The sequence below is a fragment of the Indicator indicator genome, chromosome 14 (assembly GCF_027791375.1).
Source record: "Indicator indicator isolate 239-I01 chromosome 14, UM_Iind_1.1, whole genome shotgun sequence".
Lineage (NCBI taxonomy): Eukaryota > Metazoa > Chordata > Aves > Piciformes > Indicatoridae > Indicator > Indicator indicator.
In genome coordinates this window covers 13488365-13507769 of record NC_072023.1, presented here as the reverse complement: position 1 = coordinate 13507769, position 19405 = coordinate 13488365, and the positions used below count along the sequence as shown (strand labels likewise).

The following is a 19405-nucleotide window of genomic DNA, read 5'->3' as shown; positions in this document are numbered from 1 at the left end:
CAAGCACCTTTTGCTGCCTTCTTCCCACATGCTGCTTTAGCACTGATCAAATTACTGCGTTTTGCTCTTGTAAGGTTTTATCTTTCTCTTTCATGGGATTATTTGGTTTGAGGTTTGTGTGTTTTGGGTTGGGTTTTTTTTTATTTTTTGTTTTTTAGGGGGGCAGAGGAGGTAGGTTGTTTTTGTTTGTTTGTTTGTTTGTTTAAACCAGAACTGTACAGGTGGTAGTAGTAGTGAAGTACTGGCCTGGTAGTATTTACAATGTTTTTGTTTGTATGGAGCATCTCTGGCATGCTAAACTGAAGTGGTCTGCTACAGACAGATTGTAGGAATTACTGATGAAATGATTGTTATTTGAAAAGCAACATACCTAAGCTTCTATGTATTATCTATAATTTTCCCCTTGAGAGCAGTGTGCTGGCATCTGATTCACTGCACAGCTTAAAATACAACTGGCACAATGTTGGATGGGCCTTGTCTAAAAACTTCTCAGCTGTCTGAATAAGCAGGCAGACCAGTCCAGTCCAAAGTCAGCTATCAAAGGCTTTTTTGCCCCTTCAAATCTTTTTTTACTGTTTTTCTTCCCTGCATGAACCAGCAGATCATTGTGTGCTTCATTTTTGACCAAATGCCCCAAGCTTAACTCAAGCTTGTGCCTTTTTTCAATGTGCTTTTGTGTGGACTGCTCTACAACTTGTCTGAATGCTGTTCATATCCTCAGTATTTACCTATGAAAGCGTTCCTGATGTAAAGAGTAGTTCAACAGTGCGTATTTCTGTGCCTGAACAAGAGCATTTTCATTTTGAATATTGCCTCCACTGGAAAAGAAAAAAGCAACCCGGGTACTGCAGTAACTGAAACTGTGCATCACGTTTTAGAGGCTTAGAAACTGCACCAAGACTCTTTCCCAGCTGCCCCCAAGTGACCATGGACAGCATATGTGTGAGTAAACCCCCAGGAGTCTGCACTGGCTTTTTTTATTTTTAACTGTCCTGCAAAATTTTCTGGGTAGGATGTATGATCAGTTTTCACCTGTGAGATTGTAGTGATATGGAAAAGAGGAATTTGTTTTGCAGCTGTGGGCCAAGTCAGATTTCTGGAAGTGCATCATCCCTTGTTCTACATGCAGGCCTAGCAAGACAACTAGAGAAGATGAGGTAAAAGCTGCCAACTTTCTAGTAATACAGGAAGAGCCCAAATCCATTTCTTCCTCTTAAACAGCGGCCGCTGACACAGTCACCAGACGCTGCACAGACATTATACCAGGATACTTTATGATGTTGGCTCTTGCCTTGGCTGTGTGGGCTCAGCAACATAGCTGAAGAGCAAGCTGTGTTGAGAGACAGGCATTCTAGCCTTCTAGGAACACACATTTGCCAAAAAAAACAAGACATGAGACTGACAGCATCGTTCTGAGAGAAACTGGTACTATCATGTTAAGCACAGTGTTTGTGCACCCATATAGCATGGGCCCAAACTGATCCTGAGCAGAGCGGGTTTTTAGGATTCATAAAACTATCCAAAAAATGAACAAAACAACCAAACAAACAAAAAAAAAAAACCAACAACCAAACAAACCAAACCCATTATGTTTGTAGTTGCAAAACATAATTTTGTGTCTTTACATTAAGGTGACTATTAGCATTTCTGGTACAGCATGCTTCAGTCAACACCATTTGAGTCTAGAGAGGAATAAGGGAGCTGATTTAAAGTAATTTTTTTCCTCAGAACAGCAAGTGTGTTGTCTTGCATTGCTGAGCTGTGGGTTTGTTTAACATCAGGCATGTCTATTTTACAAAAGGGTTTCAGTCATTCTCTGACAGCTGATATGAAGCAAAGGCTGCTTGGTAAAGCTTCTATTAAAAAATCATTTTCTGGGACTGTGCAATGATTACAGAAAGCTGTCAGTATAAAAAACCAACATGGTACTTTTAATGAGACTTCTGATACAAGAAAACCTTTACAGTTTTGTACTTTATAAATACTATTCCTAGAAAAAAAACAGGGCTGGGTGCTAGGAATTATGCTGCACTGATTGCAAATTTGATCTATTCTTACCTGACAATGAACTGCAGAATTTTCTCTGTGTGTGTGTGATACTTTCTGAAATGACCACCTTCTTGTTCTCCTTTGTTAAGTGTTTCTGGCTTGGACACAGCTTCACCTAATATCAGACTCTTCTGTACATTTATAGTAATAAACATGCTAAACCAATTTAAAGCTGACATAAAGTATTTCATCACTTGGTTTGCACTGACCTTGCTCCTTTTCTGTGAAAGTCTCTAAGATGTTTTCTCCCTGTGCATCTGGCTACTTTCAAGGAGGAAGCAGCATTCCCTCAGCTGATAGGATTGTTGCAGGTAGAAATGAATTCATGACCTTACCTGAAAGAGGAAGTGCAGGCCCTGGTAAAACAGGTAAGCACCAGTAACCTTGGCACAGCCATCCCTCCTGGATTGTGCCCTGGAAGTACTCCAAGTAAAGCAGCACTTCTACAATTGCCACTTGCCTGTTGACTCAAAGGCAGCTCTAAGCAATGGTTTCTAAGCAGCAAAGCACAGGTCATCTCCCAGCACAATACCATAGCTGGTATATGCCATCCACCTAAGCTCTTTTAATCCACTGCCTCTACTTTGCCAGGCTGCAGGTATCCCAAGTGGTCAGTGTCCTGCCACTCCTTTGCTACTGCCACTTGACAGGATTTTGACACTCTCATCGTATAAAACCTACACAGAATACCATGACAGACACCTACCCAGCCCAGGAGGTGGGAGACTGGGGGGGGTTCATCAAGTAACATGCTCCACACTGCACTACTGGCACAGCAAAACCATTTGGCTTCTGCCAGCCTGCCATCTCCTTTATCAGGATGTTATCCTGAAAAAAGAAAACCTTCACAGCTTTTCTCCTCAGATGGTGTAGGAGTGAATGAGAGATTATTACACTGCTTCTGCTCAGTTTCTTGTCTTCAGTAGCCAAGAGATATCCTTCTCACTCAAAAAAGAGTTTTAATATCAATTTGTGTATAAAATTTAGATTTAATACAAACAACTCCTTAACCTGTTGATTTCCAAATGCAATCCAAACAGTTGTAGAGGAACTCCACTACTTAAAATAGCAGCATCTTTAAGAAAGGTTCCAAGAACTCTGAAATATATGAAACATGGTGCTTTTTGGTATTGAGCAAAAGCCATTACAAGGAATTTAATGGTTTCAATACCTGTTTATTTAGTATATACAGGAAAGTTACCACTGCAGTTTCAAAAGTGGAAAACAGTAACTTTTTTTTTTTGGGGGGGCTGTTAACATAGTAACACAACTAGCCCTTTTATACCAGTTATTTTACTTGCAACATAACACACACACCAGGAATTAAGGTAAAGGTTTGAAAAAATACTACAAGCTATTAAAATGTTAAAAAAATAGCTCAACTTTTTTAGTGAAAAAATGTTCAAGTTGCTGGCAAAAGATTAACATGCTATTCTAGTTCTTAGCTGAAATAGTGGTTATGTTCAGAGGAAGAGAGGCATACTACCAGTATAGTCATTTGCCTTGAACACGTAGATGAACATGGGTTTGTTTTGGTAGAATAAAATTTTTGTGCACAGGTATGAAAGCTTTCATCCATGATGTCATCCTCCTCAATGAATGTAGCACTTGCTGACATGAGATTTACCATGTGTGTTCTATTACAGATCTTTCAAAAGAAAGAATACAGTCATCTTGCTTTTTCCCAACCTGTGTTTCACTTACTTTAAACACAAACAGGACTATTTTCCTTTAGCTATCAAGCTGCTGGCTTTATGATTCATTTAAAAGCTTTTCACAGCCTTACTCCAGCCAATAGTGGCTAAGCTCCTAGGTCACAGATCTGAAGTAATAAGCAGTTGCCCAGTGTACATCTCTTAGTCATCATCCAGATGAATTAAGAAGTGCTTCTGCAATATAGGTAGAAATGAGGCTTTTTTTGGTCCTATACAAAGTATATCTTAAGGCTTTTGCAGTACGTTATAGCTAACAAACATTCCTTTAGGAGCATTAAAGCTGTGATGAAGTATCTATGCATCAGCAACTTTAAACTTAAGAAATACTTAACACTTCAAGGGTTTTTTTATTATCTGCATACATGTATGCTCAAGACTAATAATATCTCTTGCTGGGAGCAATTTTCAATTTAATCTTCAGATTTTTAAAGGCTTCAGCTCTGTGGCTGAAGACCACACCCCAGGTAAGAACACTTCCTGCAAGAAAGTCCAAACGCTTCAATGACACAGACAATTGGTGTATTTCCTGCAGGCAAAGGGGCAGTACAGCTAATGAGTGACAGTCACTCACTGTCCTTCCAAGCAGCTGTGAGAGAACCATGAAGCTACTCAACAGGGTATTGCTAATCAAGCAATGCCTTTCGCACCTAAGTGTGATATTCTTACGACAGGGTGAGTTGCCTCCTCTTCTACCCCTCAACAGCACTGGCCAGCACTCTCCTTTGTAGGCACAGTGAAAGTCATGAAAAACTTGTGTTCTCACTGGCCAAAAATACAGCATTTACTTGACTGAGTATTCAGCTGAGTAGCACAGCACCAAACAACCCTTACAATGCTTCATGCCTTTGGTACTTGTTTTAAATGACAAAAATAACAAGTGAAAATAAGTCTCTCTTCCTTTTCACTAAGGGACAAAACTTAATGCTGCTAAGAATATATGCAATGAGTTGAGAACAAAGACAGAAAGTTGTACAGTCTCATTTGCACACACTTGAATGTCTACTGTTACAGGAAACAGATTATTAAAAAGGAAATTTTTATCAATTTTTTTAATTAAAACAGGCAGGAGACAGCCTCTGACCAACAAAAATATGTAAAAATCTATCCTGAAACAATTCTAACAAAGTATTTTCTAAACTTGGCAGTCATAGCCAGTCCTCATGTTACAACCATCTGTGAATTCACCTAATAAATTTCTAAGACTCTCTAGCAGTGCAAGGAGATGTGATGCCTGATAAAAAATAGGAGACACAAAGGATTTAAAGAATTTTAAGACATCATTTATGTCTTTTTACCCCTCATTTACCCTTGCACAGAAAGAATAGAGAATATTTCTGACCACTCATCTAATTATACAACTTCTAAAAAAATCACTTTCACTCTCTTAAGCCAATATTTTAAACAATGTTTATACCAGCTAAAGATAATGATGATAGGTTTTGCTGCTACAGCAGTTCTGTCAAAGCTATGTTGACATATTCTATGAGATACTCTGGATAAATCTGCTGCTTCTCAAAGATGACAAAGATAGAAGGGTTTGAAGAGTTATTCACACAACTGTCATAGAAGTTCTGGTTGTCCTTCAAGGGAGGACGAACGTAAGAAGAACTACCAGTAGTGAACTCCCCCACCAGCACCCGTGCTAGAAACATGGTCTTGATGTATTGGTCTTCTCTGCAGTAGTTGTCAGAATAAGAAGCATCCCTTGCAAAATAGCTTCCTGCAGAAAAGACACCGAGACAGAGATTGTAAGACATCACCAAATGGAAATGATTCAGTGTGAAAGAGAATACATAAGCAAATCCATTAAGCAGTTCATGAACACCCTTTTCCAAAGCCTTCACTTGTCCTCTATGTCCTTAGTGAAAATGACCACTATTACCTAAACTTTTACTTTTCACAGCACACACACTGAACAGCTACACAAGTAATGTTTTAAACTTCATTACATTCCTCAGAAATGTTTTTTCTTCACCTAGACCTCCACCTTGCCCAAGCTCACCCAACTTCCTCACTTGACAGGCTACTAATACTAAGTAGAACACTTCTGAGAGTTCTGAAGTATCCAATCCAGTAAGTGGATAGTTAGTCAGTCTGGGCTATGTCGATCCTTTTAGATCAAAGGACAACCTTAAAGGAATATAAGGCAAAAAGCCTGTAACCAGGATGGCATTTACATTCCTGCAAAAAGCCTCAAACAACAAATAAAGCCATATCACATTCCTGTAGGAGCTTGGAGAAATTGCAACAGAAGTAAGCCAAGACTTGCAAGGACAGAGCAGAGGTCAAACCTTTCAGTATGCTCCAAATGATCAGTGCCAAAGTCAGCTGTGTTGTCCATACCATCACAGAGAAGCTCTAAACTGACTGAGTGACCTCAATCTTTACACCTGCAGTAACTACTGAAAATTTTTTAGCAAGTCTAGTGAACGAACTGAAAACCAACCTTTGCCATAGACTGTCCCATGAAGGCCAGAGATCCTCCAGTCAAAGTTTTGCTGACAGATGGCATCAATATGTTTTGAACTGGTCCCATGAAATAAAAATCGCTCATCCACAGTCTTTCCACTATTGGTCTTCTGCATTTGTTCCTTCTGCCTGCAATAAGAAGCAGTATCTTTGCAGTTCCATGGTGGTTGTACCCAGACTAGTGCTCAGAAACAATTTTACAAAGACTACAATCTGAAAATCCTCACATTAAGGTGTAAGCTTTGGGCACAGATGGTATCTTGCTTTGTGGCTGTGTACAAAGACGCTTTCATTATATACAAATGCTTCCAGACATTTAGTAATAAAAAACTAATTCAGTGGCTCTTAGGATAGGGGAACAGGGGGGGATCTTAGCATTATATTGTTTTTTTTTTAAACACATTAGTTCATGTTAAGGCTTTCCTCCAGCGAGTTTTACATTTGGTTTTGAGGGCTGTTTCATCTTTGACCAGCTACAAACCAGTGTTTGTGCCAGATGTGACTGATACCCAGCTTCAAGGCTTCAGAGGAAGGCAGCTGCCCTGGACTCAGGCCTGGCAGTCTGAATCCCTCAGGAGCAAGGATTCCTCCCACGGAGCTCATCTGGCTATTCTAAGCTCTGTGTCTCGACTGACTTTTGTTATCTACATGCTGACCCTGGCTAGGTATTTCAGCAGGGGAGCGAGAGCAGATTCTTAAATGCAATTGCCTTGCTCGAATTGGTGTGTCTATCTTTAGCATACAGCTAACTGCAGGAACAACCAAACTCATGCACATGTACCAGAGCAGTATTTTACACATACCATTGAAACAGTTCCCAGAGAGATGGGTTCTGAACTCTAGAAATCCTTTTAATAACTGTTTTGGGCATTGTGCGTTGAAAGTCTACCATGACTTTCTTGTATTCTTCAGAAGAACTGTCAAGCACAATCAGCTGCAAGGAAGATTAAAAAGGTAGTCTCATCTTTTATTAAATCATAACAAAGCCACCCTACCTAGTGCACTACTCAGACCTTTCAAGTCTTTTCTGTGAAGCAGAGGTGCGAACAGCAAAAGTACCCTTGGGAAAAGAAGTAGATTAGAGATCTCTGTTAAAAGGAACTCTTACCTAGGGAACACTAACTCCTGGGGTTTAAGACACCCAGATTGCTCAGTAACAGAACATTAAAGGAGCTGCATGGTTCTGTGCAGCCACCCAGTGCTTTTTAATATTTGGGCAAGATAAAGTTGCATACCTGTATCAAACAGTATTTAAATATATAGAAGAAATAAATAAAGAAGTAATAAAAAAAAAGATTGGAGAATTTATGTTGCAGCAAAGAGTACCTCTACACCCATGCTTTTTAAATCTTTGTAGTTCGTGCTCCCTACAGCCAGTGGACATAAACTGCCTGTCATGATTTAAATAAACTGGAAAGGCTTTATTCAATCAACCACTTAGGCAAGAGTAGGGACATCCTGCCATTAGGGTTCCTTACACATCAGTCCTGAAAGCAAGGAAAGTTCTCTACCTGCATGCTTTACCTAGGAACATTAAGAATGTCCATGTTAGTCTTGCCTATTTTTTATTGACAATTATCTTGAGATTTACATTTTGCAAGTTAGTAATTTCCAAGCTTTGTAAAAGATCTTTTCTGTAGGTGTATTCACTAGTGCTGATAGAGGTGGTGGAGGAGGCAGGCAGGAAGTCAGCAAAGGTAAACCACACAGATATTAAATGGGTCTGTTACAAAGGTAATGAGCGGTAAAAAGATACAAAGGAAGTAGTAGCAAGGTGGGTGCTGGTCTGTTCTCCCTAGTAACAAGTGACAAGACAAGAGAAAGCAGCCTCAAGTTGCATCAGGAGAAGTTTAGATTGGATATTAGAAGAAATGTCTTCACTGAAAGGATTATCAAACACTAGAATAGGCTTCCCAGGTTGAATCACCATCCCTTGAGGTGTCTAAAAGATACAGAGATGTGATGCTAAGGGGCATGGTTTAGCCCCAGACTTGGTAAGAGTTAGATAATGGTTGGACCTGATGATCTTAAAGGTCTTTTTCAACCAAAGCAATTCTATGGTTCTAAGTTCACTCCACTGGAGTTATGGTGCATTTTAGTGAATGATCCCAGCCTGAACTCTGCCAGTTCAGCAGCGCTCCATAGATACACAACAGTCTACTTACACATGGCTCAGGGAATGGCCACCCTGAAGTTTAGAGGCATGACTTATCTCTGATGCTTCAGTACAAGTTGGGATTTCAGAGCTATGGATCTTGAACATCAGTAACAGTCTTGCTAATACAGCATAATAATAATAATAATAATAATAATAATAATAATAATAATAATAATAATAATAATAATAATAATAATCAGGCAAATTTGTCAAGCAAAGGAATAAACAGAAGCAGTGAAAGTCAGTGTTACCATGGTTATATACCTCCATTTGTTAGTTTAAATCTGGGGTTAGTTTAACCTCCACGTCCACCCAGAGTGATATCAGGCTCAAATTCACTACCCTCTGCATTGCAATACATAAGAAACAGTCATCTACTAAGAAACACTGAACTTGTGATGTAACAAACCCGGATGTGACAAAACTGACAGAGAGTAAAACCAAAAATATCCAAACCTTGAATCCCAGTTCAGGCAAGGCAGATTTGTCCCAGTGAGCTGGAATGCCCTTAAACACCTCTGTGTGTTTAAAGCCCCTGTATATTACAAGATATTAGAAATATGTCACAAAAACACCCACCCAATTCCTACATTTTCTGTACTTGTGATGCTAAATATTTTTGCCAAGTATAGAGAGAACACAAAAAACTGAACATATACGCAAATATCTCAGAATTGTAATTTCAGTTCAGTACATGAAAATATTTGTTCCAAAGCATGTCAAGATTTATGTTAGGAAGCATGATGCCAAATGAGAAAAAACCCTAACAGTTATACACTAAAGTAATTCCCTTAGTTGCAAAGAGCTGAAGGCATGCATAAAAGCTCTACTACACTGGAATAAATAAAAATGCATCTAGTATCATATCAGTGATAGAAACAGGACAGATACAGCCCTTCTCTCTACTTTCACCTTAACTTTCATTATCATACTTAGCTGCTCTGTTCTGTGTTGTTTAAGCAAGCAACTGTGTGCTGCAAGGGAATGCATACAAGAGTTTGCTGTTACATACAGCCATATAAAACTCCTCCCCTGCAGACTTCCACCTTTTGCTCCACCTGCAATCACTGCTACTTTCCTCTCAAGACTGGCTGGTTGTTCCCAAAAGAATTGCTTCTAAACTTGTACTTAGCTTTGAAAATTACTGATTTCAGATGTCAAAAAGCAGTAGTTCGCATGCTTCCATCTCTAAGTAAGACAGCTGCCTCTAATCAGCAGCTTCCTACAACACTGCCACATGTTGAATTATTTTCTATGCTTTCAGTTTCTGTGGTCAAACCCAAACTTCCTTTACTTACCCCAAAGGCTCCCAAGCTGCTCAAAAACTGTTGGCCAGGCTGCAATACTGGCCTAGGTATCTATTGTTGTAGGCAACATCCCTCCCCCTCTCAATTTCTTTTACAATTGCCTTAACAGCTACTCCTTCACTTTATTTACATGCTTGGAAGACACTGCATTCACAATGCACTAAATCCATCACCTTGGAACTAGCACTTGGCAGTTTACCTTGCTCTTAAGTTTTCTATGTCTGCCTTAGAGACAAATTTAGGTCTTCTGCAAACCTCTCTCTCCATTCTGTAGCGAAGGTTTTTCTGAATCATGTCTGGAAAAAACAAACAACAAAAACCCCAAACCACTGAACAATGAAAAAGATGTTTCAGAAAGCCTTCACACTGCAGCAAATCAAGACACTGAGCCTTTTTTCCTTGCAACACAGTGGGAAGTCAGAACAGGACATGGAGTTTACAGTCTGTGTAATCACTGAGAAAGATTTCAGTTTCGGTAAAGTTACGTTGCTCTTTAGAAGAAACAATAGACACTGGTAGATACTTTCCCTTCGTTGTTCTATCAGCCATACTTAACCAAAAAAGACCATTGTAAAAATGATTATCTACTTTTGCCTCATGGATCACATCCCCTCTCCAATTTGTAATCAAGATACCACCTTCCTGTATGTAGTTGCACATTTCAAACCCTATAAATGCAATCTAACAGCTATCATGGGCCATTCATTTTTACTGACCACCAACAGAAAGAAGTTACAGCAACATGACTTTTGGAAGCATTATTGCTGGATCTTGGAATCTCTGTGGCTAGTTACATCATCCTAGTAACTAATAAGTAGATAGCAGCCAGCAGAATGAGGCCTTATCTTCAGAGACAGATACACAGAAAGAAAAGAATCTCTTGGCACCACCAAGCCTAGAAACCTTGTTTTGGAGACACCTACATTGTGTATGTTTACCTAAGTTGCTAAAGAAGTCCAAACCTTAGAAAAAGGATTGATATAACTGGCAATTTTCCCTCTAAGCCAGAGGAATTTCTACAGTCTATAGAGAAGATTACAGCACTGCTGTCAAATCAGTCACAACCAACACGTCAAGTGCCCTTTCTGTTCGTTTTTTTGTTTGTTTCCATGGAAAATGAGATAGTAATAGAGAGCTGGATCAAAGGCAACTACACCAAAATGTGGCAAGTTGATTCCCTATGATTTTTGAAAAAGATACCTGGCAAGGCAACAGCTTAGAGAAGTCAGTGCCACCACCAAGTGGCTTAGATTCTCTGAACTCTTGGGAAACATCTTCCTGTTTTGACAGAGTCAAGGTATTTCCTCATCCATACCAGACAGGCCAAGCTATGGAAAGAAAATAGCTACATAAAGCTTGCAATGCTAAGGGTCATCTGGATTCTACACCTTGCACAGGTATTTGGTTTTCTGCAGCCCAGTGATTAAAGCAGACCAGAAGCTGGCTTGCCAGATTTTCCAGTTGTTTCTCACCATTTGTGTTGGCACTAGGATCAATTGCATTGTCACACTTGGACTTGCTGGCAAGTGAAACCTAGCACAAGAATTTGCTTGAAACCTAGGACAAGAACTTCTCATAAACAAGAAGTTTGGAGGAATAGCAGTGACACTTGCTTATGTGAACAGCTTTTATCCTGAGAACTTTGATAGAAGCTCTGTCGCAGTAACTACTGCAGTTCAAATTTCTGCCTCATATCTCCTCTATTAACGTAGTTTTAAAAACACAAAAGATCTGTGAGGGAAGGAGGCAGGGAGGGAGAAAATGATCAAACAAAAAAAAAAAAAAAACACAAAAGAAACCAAACAAAGCAAGTGGAACCTACCTCCAAATCTGAGTTCATATTCATGTCTTCCAGCTTTGAAGTTCAGCTTTGGAGAACCTTCAGCTATATAAGCTTTCTCCAGGTCATCACTGGAGACAGTGGCAGATTCATGAATCTCATTCTGTCAGGCCAGAACCAGAGATTAAAAAAAGATTACCCTGATAAACAAGTTTAAAACCCAACAATTACAATATTATATGGTGACTGAAGTAGGTGTCAGCTTTCGGGCATGACAGTAGCTAGCAGGCAAAGGTCATGTATTAAGCAGCTGAAATTGCCTCTAAAACAAACCCCAGTTTTACAAAGTCTAAACTTACACTACAAAGTGCATGCTGTGAATGCTACTGAGACTGCACATTCACCAACTGAAGCATATCAATGACACACAGAGTTTGGAGCCTTAGAAAAGGAAATTTTAGTCAGAAGCAATGAAAAGAATGTATTAATGTGATTCTATCTGGCATGACTCGCTGAAGAATTATCTGTCAATAATACATGTGACTCACCAGTGAGCACTCCCCTATCTGAACCACTCAAATTCACAGGGAAAAGATCACATCAGGCCTCTAAAATCCATCTGTACGGTATGAGTGAAAGGAAGGAAGAGAAAGGGTGACAAAAGAGGAGGAGGATAAAAACGCTGGGCACTTTTCAGTAGTTTTGCACTTGTAACACAGGGCTGAGAGTCTAACTACTTCTCCACACTTACTTTTTTCCCATACTCCTGCCATAGGCCATATTCATCTTTCCAGTACCAGATCCATTCTGTTGTAAGAATGAAGTGAGGGGGTTTGGTCACAGAGGAGGCTGTAGAAAGACGTCTAACCTTTCCAAACCCACAGGACATACTTAGAAAACAGATAGGTGACAAGACAGAGCCACTTTCAGTAACACCATTTTTATATCTGTAAAAAAAAAAAAAAAAAAAGGAGAAAAAAATCCGTAAGTGTTTGTGAAGCTTTACACATAGGTTCTGAGGCCCACCACAGATGTGCAAATTGAGTAAACATCACTTGAAAGCAGAACACCTGAAGTTTCCACAACCCCCTCAGCTTTGTCTTGTGTTTGTATGTAGTTTGCATTACATGATTACGTCTCACATGGGTTGTATGGGGAGTAACCACTATCAAATTAGTGAGTTACGTAACAAACAGTGGAAAAATACACACTACCTTCTTCTGCCTAACCAACTATGCTCTAAACAAACACTGTCTTAACTTAAGCAGGGCTTCAAAGAGCCTCTATGTAACATAACAGGGATAGGTAAATTCTCCAGCCTGAGACACAGCATATTGGTATGAGCCCCTTCCAATGCCCTCTTTATTCTACATAGCAAACCAAAGAGTTTGAAGCTGTTTTTTCCCCATATTCTTATGGATATTTCCATACTCTTAATGTTCTCTGCATCCAAGAGTCTCTCTCTCTCCAGGTACACAAGGCAATCTAACATTCCACAATACAGACTGGGGAAAAGGGGGCAGGAGGGACAGATCTCACGCTACCTTTTGATTCTCCAGCTCAGAAGATGGAAAAGGTTACAACTAATTGTGGGGTCAAGCTGTGCATTGACAAGCTCTAACCAAAGGCAGATTCCCACAAGTACTTCTGATAAAATGACCACACTCTGCAGTTTCCCAGTCATTCTTACTGAGGATTAAAGCTTCCTATGGTATCAGCAGTAGGACATATTTACACATTATTTTCCACAGCAAAGGATACTAGAGTGTCTATGGGTGTCATAGTTTGAACCCAGGCAGTTGCTTGCTCACCTCCCTCACCTGAAAGGATAGGGCAGAGAACTGGAGGGCTAAAAGTAAGGATGTAAATTTAACAACTGAAACAAAATAGAACTAAACTAATGATTATAATAATAATAGTAATAATTATAATAATAGTACTAATAATAGGGTATACAAAAAAGTAATGCACAGTGCAATTTCTCACTCCCATTCCCTGCACAACAGAGAAAACAGAAAGGGCAAAAGGAAGAAAAGTTGTGTGTCAATATAAAAGCAGCTCAACATGTGAAGAAGAGAGGTGTGTGTAAACAAAGCAAAGCAAACCAAATTGCTCACTACTTTCCCACACAATCTAATGCCCCAGCCAGCCTCCAAACAGAAGCCACCTTTGTCACCAAAAAAATGACCCTATTCTTCCTCTGCCCCAGGTGTTATTGCTGAACATAACATTGTATGGTACAGGAGATCCCTTTGGTCAGTTCAGTTCTGTTGTTCCAGCTGATCTTCTCCCAACCACCTGCCCACTCCTAGCCCACCCACTGCAGAGGAGTAGAGCAGAATGGGAAAAAGAGACAGCCTTGATGCTGGGCAACACCTGAAGCAATGGCACATTCACAACACTGTCACAAACCCAGAGCACATCACTATACAGGTTGCTATGAAGAAAGTTAACCCCATGCCAACCAAAAGGGTCCTATATGAACTCCAGGCCTAATTAAGTCACAACAGGTAAGAAGTCTGGCAATAGTAGATCAGTCAAGTGAATTCAGTAAAATACCAAATGAAGCTGCTGATGTAATGATTGCAATAGAATCATAGCAATTTATAGCCACTGTGGGCCTGGTCCAACAGAGCAAACTCCAAAGATTATAAAATTTCACAAGAGTTTATACCTGGTATTCCTGGGGTCACAATATGCTTTTTCTATTTCTTCCATATTCTTCAAGTCCTTCCAGGTATTACCATCAGAGATCTGCCATCTATATGGCAAGTGAAAATGACTTCTGATACACTTGTCTATAAATGGTTAAAAAAGAACTTAAAAAGTAAGAGATGTATTATTTATACAGGCTATGAGAAAAACTCTAACAATTCAGGGCTGAACACCTAGCTGGTGAAGTATCAAATGCATAGCTATGGAAAGTGTTCCCCCATGTAATCATTACAGGCAGTAGTTCAGAATTTTTCAGTGGGAGTAAGCAAAACTTAATTTTTGAGCTTAGGCAGAAGTTCACTTTCTGTACCTACCAGATTGTGCATCAAAATTGCTATCAGCAGCTCAGTGGTGAAGAACCATTCTGTCTTTTCATTTTCAGAGACAAAAATGTCCTCTGAATCAAGATCACAAGCTCGTGTACTACAATTGCAGAACAATTGGGAAAAAAACCCAATACGGTGCTTACCTTCAGGACAGAAAGTAGCTCATTTAGAGACTTTAAGAAGCCTTTAAGGGTTCAGGCCTCACCAAGAACAGCACTAGTAGTGGCCCAGGTATCACAAGCATTACTCAAAAATTATTGAATATGCAATCACTCCTCCACAGGAGTGAAGATCACATCACTAGTACACATATGCACAAACGTGAGACTATCTTTCATAACAGAACAACAGGCAACTTTACAGGGAAAGTCAAGGAGACTGGGAGACTGCACCACACAACTCATATGAGAAGGTGTGCAGTACATGAGCTACCTACAGGTCAAGAACATGAAGAATGAAAAGGATGACAAAGGACAAGGAAGCTGGCACAGCAGCCTTTTTCCCAGATAAGCTGGAACACTTTGAAAGGGAAACAGCTCAGACAGATGGAAGAGCGCTACAAGAAACGAGGAAGAATGTAGAATATCCTTTCCAGCTATTTGGAAATGGGACTCCTACCACTCAGCAACCCCCTAGGTGAACACAGCTGGAGTACCCAATCTCCAGCACAAGTGGCTGTTATACATTTCAGAGTAAAACAAGTTGGCTCCTTTGGTACACTGGGCATGTCAAACACTTTCTTACCAGCACTCAAGATTACCATAAGATTAAGCATAAATTCTGAAGTTTCCCTTTGGTGTAAAAGATGCCTATTACTTCATGAGAAAAGGAAATTAGACTGGACTTGCTACAGTCACAACCTACCTTTAAAGCCACAACTACTTCTGTACAGATGATATAAACAGATCTCTTCCAACACATCATCTTGGCTAGAGCTGTTTTTTCTCTCTAGACAGGAGAATTATATACCTTATTAACACACTTTGTTTCAACAATCCCTCCTGAAAGCACATCTATGAGTAGGGAAGATGTCTAAACTCAGTGTTTGCAACCTCGTAACAGCATTCAGCTCTAGAAAGACACTGAAGTCTTATCTTGATAACATTGTATGCTCAAAACTCTTACCCCTTAATCCATCCTTTTAGAACTTGACTTTCCTGTAACTGCTAAATTCTGCAGATACAGTTTTTAGCTATAATGTCAAAATAAAAATAGAATCCAATGCCTTTACATTTCTAGATGAACTCGAGTTAACTGCATTCCACACAGCTGTCCACACTGGTGGCTATAAAATATGAAGAAGTGTCAATATTTGGCATTTCTGTAAATTAAAGCACAAAGGAGCTGCAGAAAAAATAGCAGAAATGAACATACATGTTTGAATTGTTCATTCTGTTATCCTTTCTTTCCTACTAAATTATACTTAACTTGAAATTATAAGGAGCTTCAAAAGAAAAGAACAAAAAATGTTACATCTCTGATAATTATCTAGGACAGCACTGTCTGTGAATTCTTGTGCTAGACAATCACTACACTGAAAAAATAGATATAATCACACAAGTTATCTATCCTTATGTTTTTACCAAGAAAAAAAAATTAAAATATATATCTATTTTCAGTTCCTGTTAAACTTTTCTAACCCCCAATTTAAGATTTTTATCAGGATCAAGCACTTTATCTCTCAGGAACCTGTAATACCTTGATATCCACTTCACCTGTCAAGTCACAAATCTCTGTCACTGAGGTAGGTGCAAGATCTCTCTTAAAAGACACATCAAAATGTGAAGTCAGTTTCTGTTTTCTCAGTGACATCAATAAGAAACTCCTGATGTTTTTAAAATTTACATCATTTACCTTTACATGGTGAAGACTTGGCATCTTCTGTTTCATATTTGTTCCTGTTGCCATTTTGTATGTCATACATATTTCTATAAATGGAGGGTAGTTTTTTAATAATGTCTGAGCTCATTCCCTGTCTCTCCAGTTTTTCATAACATTCCAACTTTGACAAGTCATGGGATCGCTTGCAGCTGCTGCCAAATCTGCACTGTCCCCACAAAAAGTACTGGCAAACATGGAGTTTGGTGCATATCTTTTTATAGACACAGGATCCATTAGGTCCATCACCTTTGTTATAATGCAAGCAGACCTTGGGTAGAAAAAAAAAAAAACAAACATATTTAAAGTACAATGTGTTCATGCCTGAATTCATGTTTTTTAAATTTTTACAGCTACATGCTTACATTTGCATTTAAAACTTATACAAATGTCTTCCTTCTTCCTGGTTTCCAAATGGTTACTTGGTAGCTTTTCCTCTTCCCCTGCTCACATCTAAATCTTTCAACAGACAACCATCTTACAGACATCCTCAAAGAGATGGGATTTTGTTCGCAGTCATATAAATGCAAGAGAGTGCATCACTGCCTGAACTCTTTGGCTTTCTTATTTTGGAACAGTGAAGTTTTCTGACGTGAATTTGATAGTAAGAAGTACTGAATCTGGCTGGGATGGAGCTATCATCCTTCATAGCAGACCAAACAATGCTATGTTTTGGATTCATGACCGAAATAGTGTTGGCAATACAAGGTTTCAGCTACTGCTGAGCCGTGCTTTCAGTTTCCAGGTTTACTTTTTCTTCTCCACTCTGGCCTCCTTGCCCCATTTGTCTGTGGCTGGGCTAAAGGCTGAGAAAGGACACAGATGGAATAGCTAGCCCAAGACAGCCATATTTCATGCTATATAAAGTTATGCTTTAAAACAAATGTTTATAAAGTGAAGTATGGTCTTCTTACAAGGTGGCCCTCACTCAGAAAATTGCTGGGAATCGGTCTGCTTGTGGGAGGTGCTGAGTAGCTTCCTTTGCAACATACTTCTTTCCCTCTTTCCTCCACTTACTAAGCTATCTTTATCTCCAACCACAATTTTTTTTACTATTGTTTTTCTCTCACCCATTCTGCTGGGGGCACAGGAGAGAAGAGCAAGTGAGAGACTGTGTAAGTTCTTAGCTGCCAGCTAGGGTCAGCCCATCACAGATGAGAAAAGAGGATGGAGATTTAAAGCATCAGATTTGCAGTGTGCTAACTAAACTGACACCTCCATCTAGCATCAAGCCTATTCCACCTTAATGCCCTCTGAAACACAAGGCTAAGAAACTGTCTTACCTCTGGTAAGAGGGAAGGGTCATTCTGAAGCAGAAGCTGGCGAAGTTCAGCATCATTTAAATTCTGGAGTCCATACTGTTTCAGAACAGGGAGATTGTGGTCCGAGTGGAAGCAATGAACAAACTTGCATACCTTCCTACAAGTTGAGAAAACCAAGTGCAAAACGAGTGTAACAAACTAGCACTATTGTGCTCCTCCATCAATTTTACACTAAACAGTTTACAAAGCACATGAAATTAGCCAGTTTTAGAAAAATCTGTACTGCTCTTTTATAAAGTAATTATGTGATTTGCTAAGCAGATTACATAATTACTGTAAGTGTAATTGCCACGCTATTTCTGATTTACAGTCATTACAGTATTAGTGTAGTCTGACAATGCTGGCATTTTTGACCTGCAGCTCACAAACACAGGCAAGAAAACACCGAAATGCCAGAATAAGGCTGACGTCCACTCAAATCTACAAGCACACTCCCCCCAGCTTCACCCAGCACAAAGCCTTCAGGTTTGCTGCATGGCACAGCACATGTAAAGTTTTCACCCTAGGACTAAACACGGGCCCGACGATGGGGAAGGGGCAACACCAGAAGCAATGTGTGAACTGCGGAGGAAGTGCTGCAACCTAACAATCCGTGAAACAGCCAGTGCATCTCTCCTTTCATGAACTTAAACAAACAAACAAACAAAAAAAAAAAAAAAAAAAAAGAAAAAAGAAAAGAGAGGTAAGGCGCATTTCCGACACGAACAGAGCAGCAAGATTCTTACTGAAGCCTCCTTCCACTGGAGGGGGACACGCCGGTTCCCAGCCCAAGCTCTCACCCCGCACCGAGAGGCGGAAGTGGTCTCGGCTACGCCCGCCCCCGGTGCCACCACAAGTCGCGGAAGTTTTCTCTCCGAAACACTTCTCTTTCCCCACAGACGCCTCGTGTGAGCGCTACCAAAGGCACCAGGCCTGCCGACAAAGCCTGCGCCTAGCACCGCTACCAGCCGCGGGGCACAGGAGGCTTCGCTTCGCGGCCCGCAAAGGCGGGGCGACGCCCCTGCAGGGCCGAGCCTCGCAGAGAAAAACGTGCTCCACGGACATCTGCTGTGCCCGATGGCAAGGAGCAAAACCCCAGCCCTAGACAAACGGTCCCCGGCAGGGCCTGGCCTCTGCCGCCGCCGGCCTGCGCGGCTATGGAGGCGCCCAGATCGCCCCCGGCACCTCACCTCGCCTGCTGGTTCCGGCAGAGCCCCTTCAGGTGGTACTTGCAGAGATGCAGCCGCCCGCACTGCCCCTCGCAGCCAGCACCGTGGTCCTGGCACAGCCGCACGGGGGTGGTAGCTACCACCACCGACACCTCCCCTGCCGCCCCCGCCTCACCGGGCCGGGGGACTACCGTGAACCGCTGCGAGTCCCGCAGCACCAGCGCCAGCTGCTCGGCCGTGGGGCGGCCTGGCAGCCTCCGGCGGAGGTCGCCCTGCTCCAGGCAGCCGCCGTTGGCGCACAGAACCTGCAAGGCTTGGTAGGCGAGCGCCATGGCCGCTACGCTGCCGCTGCTGCCTTCCCCGGCCCTAGGCAGTCCCGCCCCGAGACACTGCAACCCGCCAGAGACAGGAAACGAAAACGAAACCAGCGGCGATGGCTGCGGACTCACGGACTCGGTCGGGCAGTGGGAACGACCGCCCTGGGGAGGGGCCGGAAGCGGAGCGGGTTGCGCTGCCCTCCTGCGCTGGCTTGATGCCG

At 41.0% G+C, this 19405-nt stretch overlaps 1 protein-coding gene across 1 annotated transcript; it reads right to left on the bottom strand.

Moving 5' to 3' along the window:
- Positions 1–5154: 5154 nt before the first annotated feature.
- ZC3HAV1 (zinc finger CCCH-type containing, antiviral 1) lies at positions 5155–19199 on the bottom strand. The gene is made up of 12 exons (XM_054386689.1): positions 18889–19199; positions 17681–17816; positions 16374–16668; positions 15384–15467; positions 14153–14276; positions 12230–12425; positions 11521–11641; positions 9898–9994; positions 8848–8926; positions 7037–7167; positions 6211–6362; positions 5155–5484 (listed from the first exon to the last, which is right to left on the bottom strand). The coding sequence occupies exons 1-12, from the start codon at positions 19197–19199 to the stop codon at positions 5210–5212; spliced, it is 2001 nt and encodes a 666-aa protein (XP_054242664.1). The 3' UTR covers positions 5155–5209.
- Positions 19200–19405: the final 206 nt, after the last annotated feature.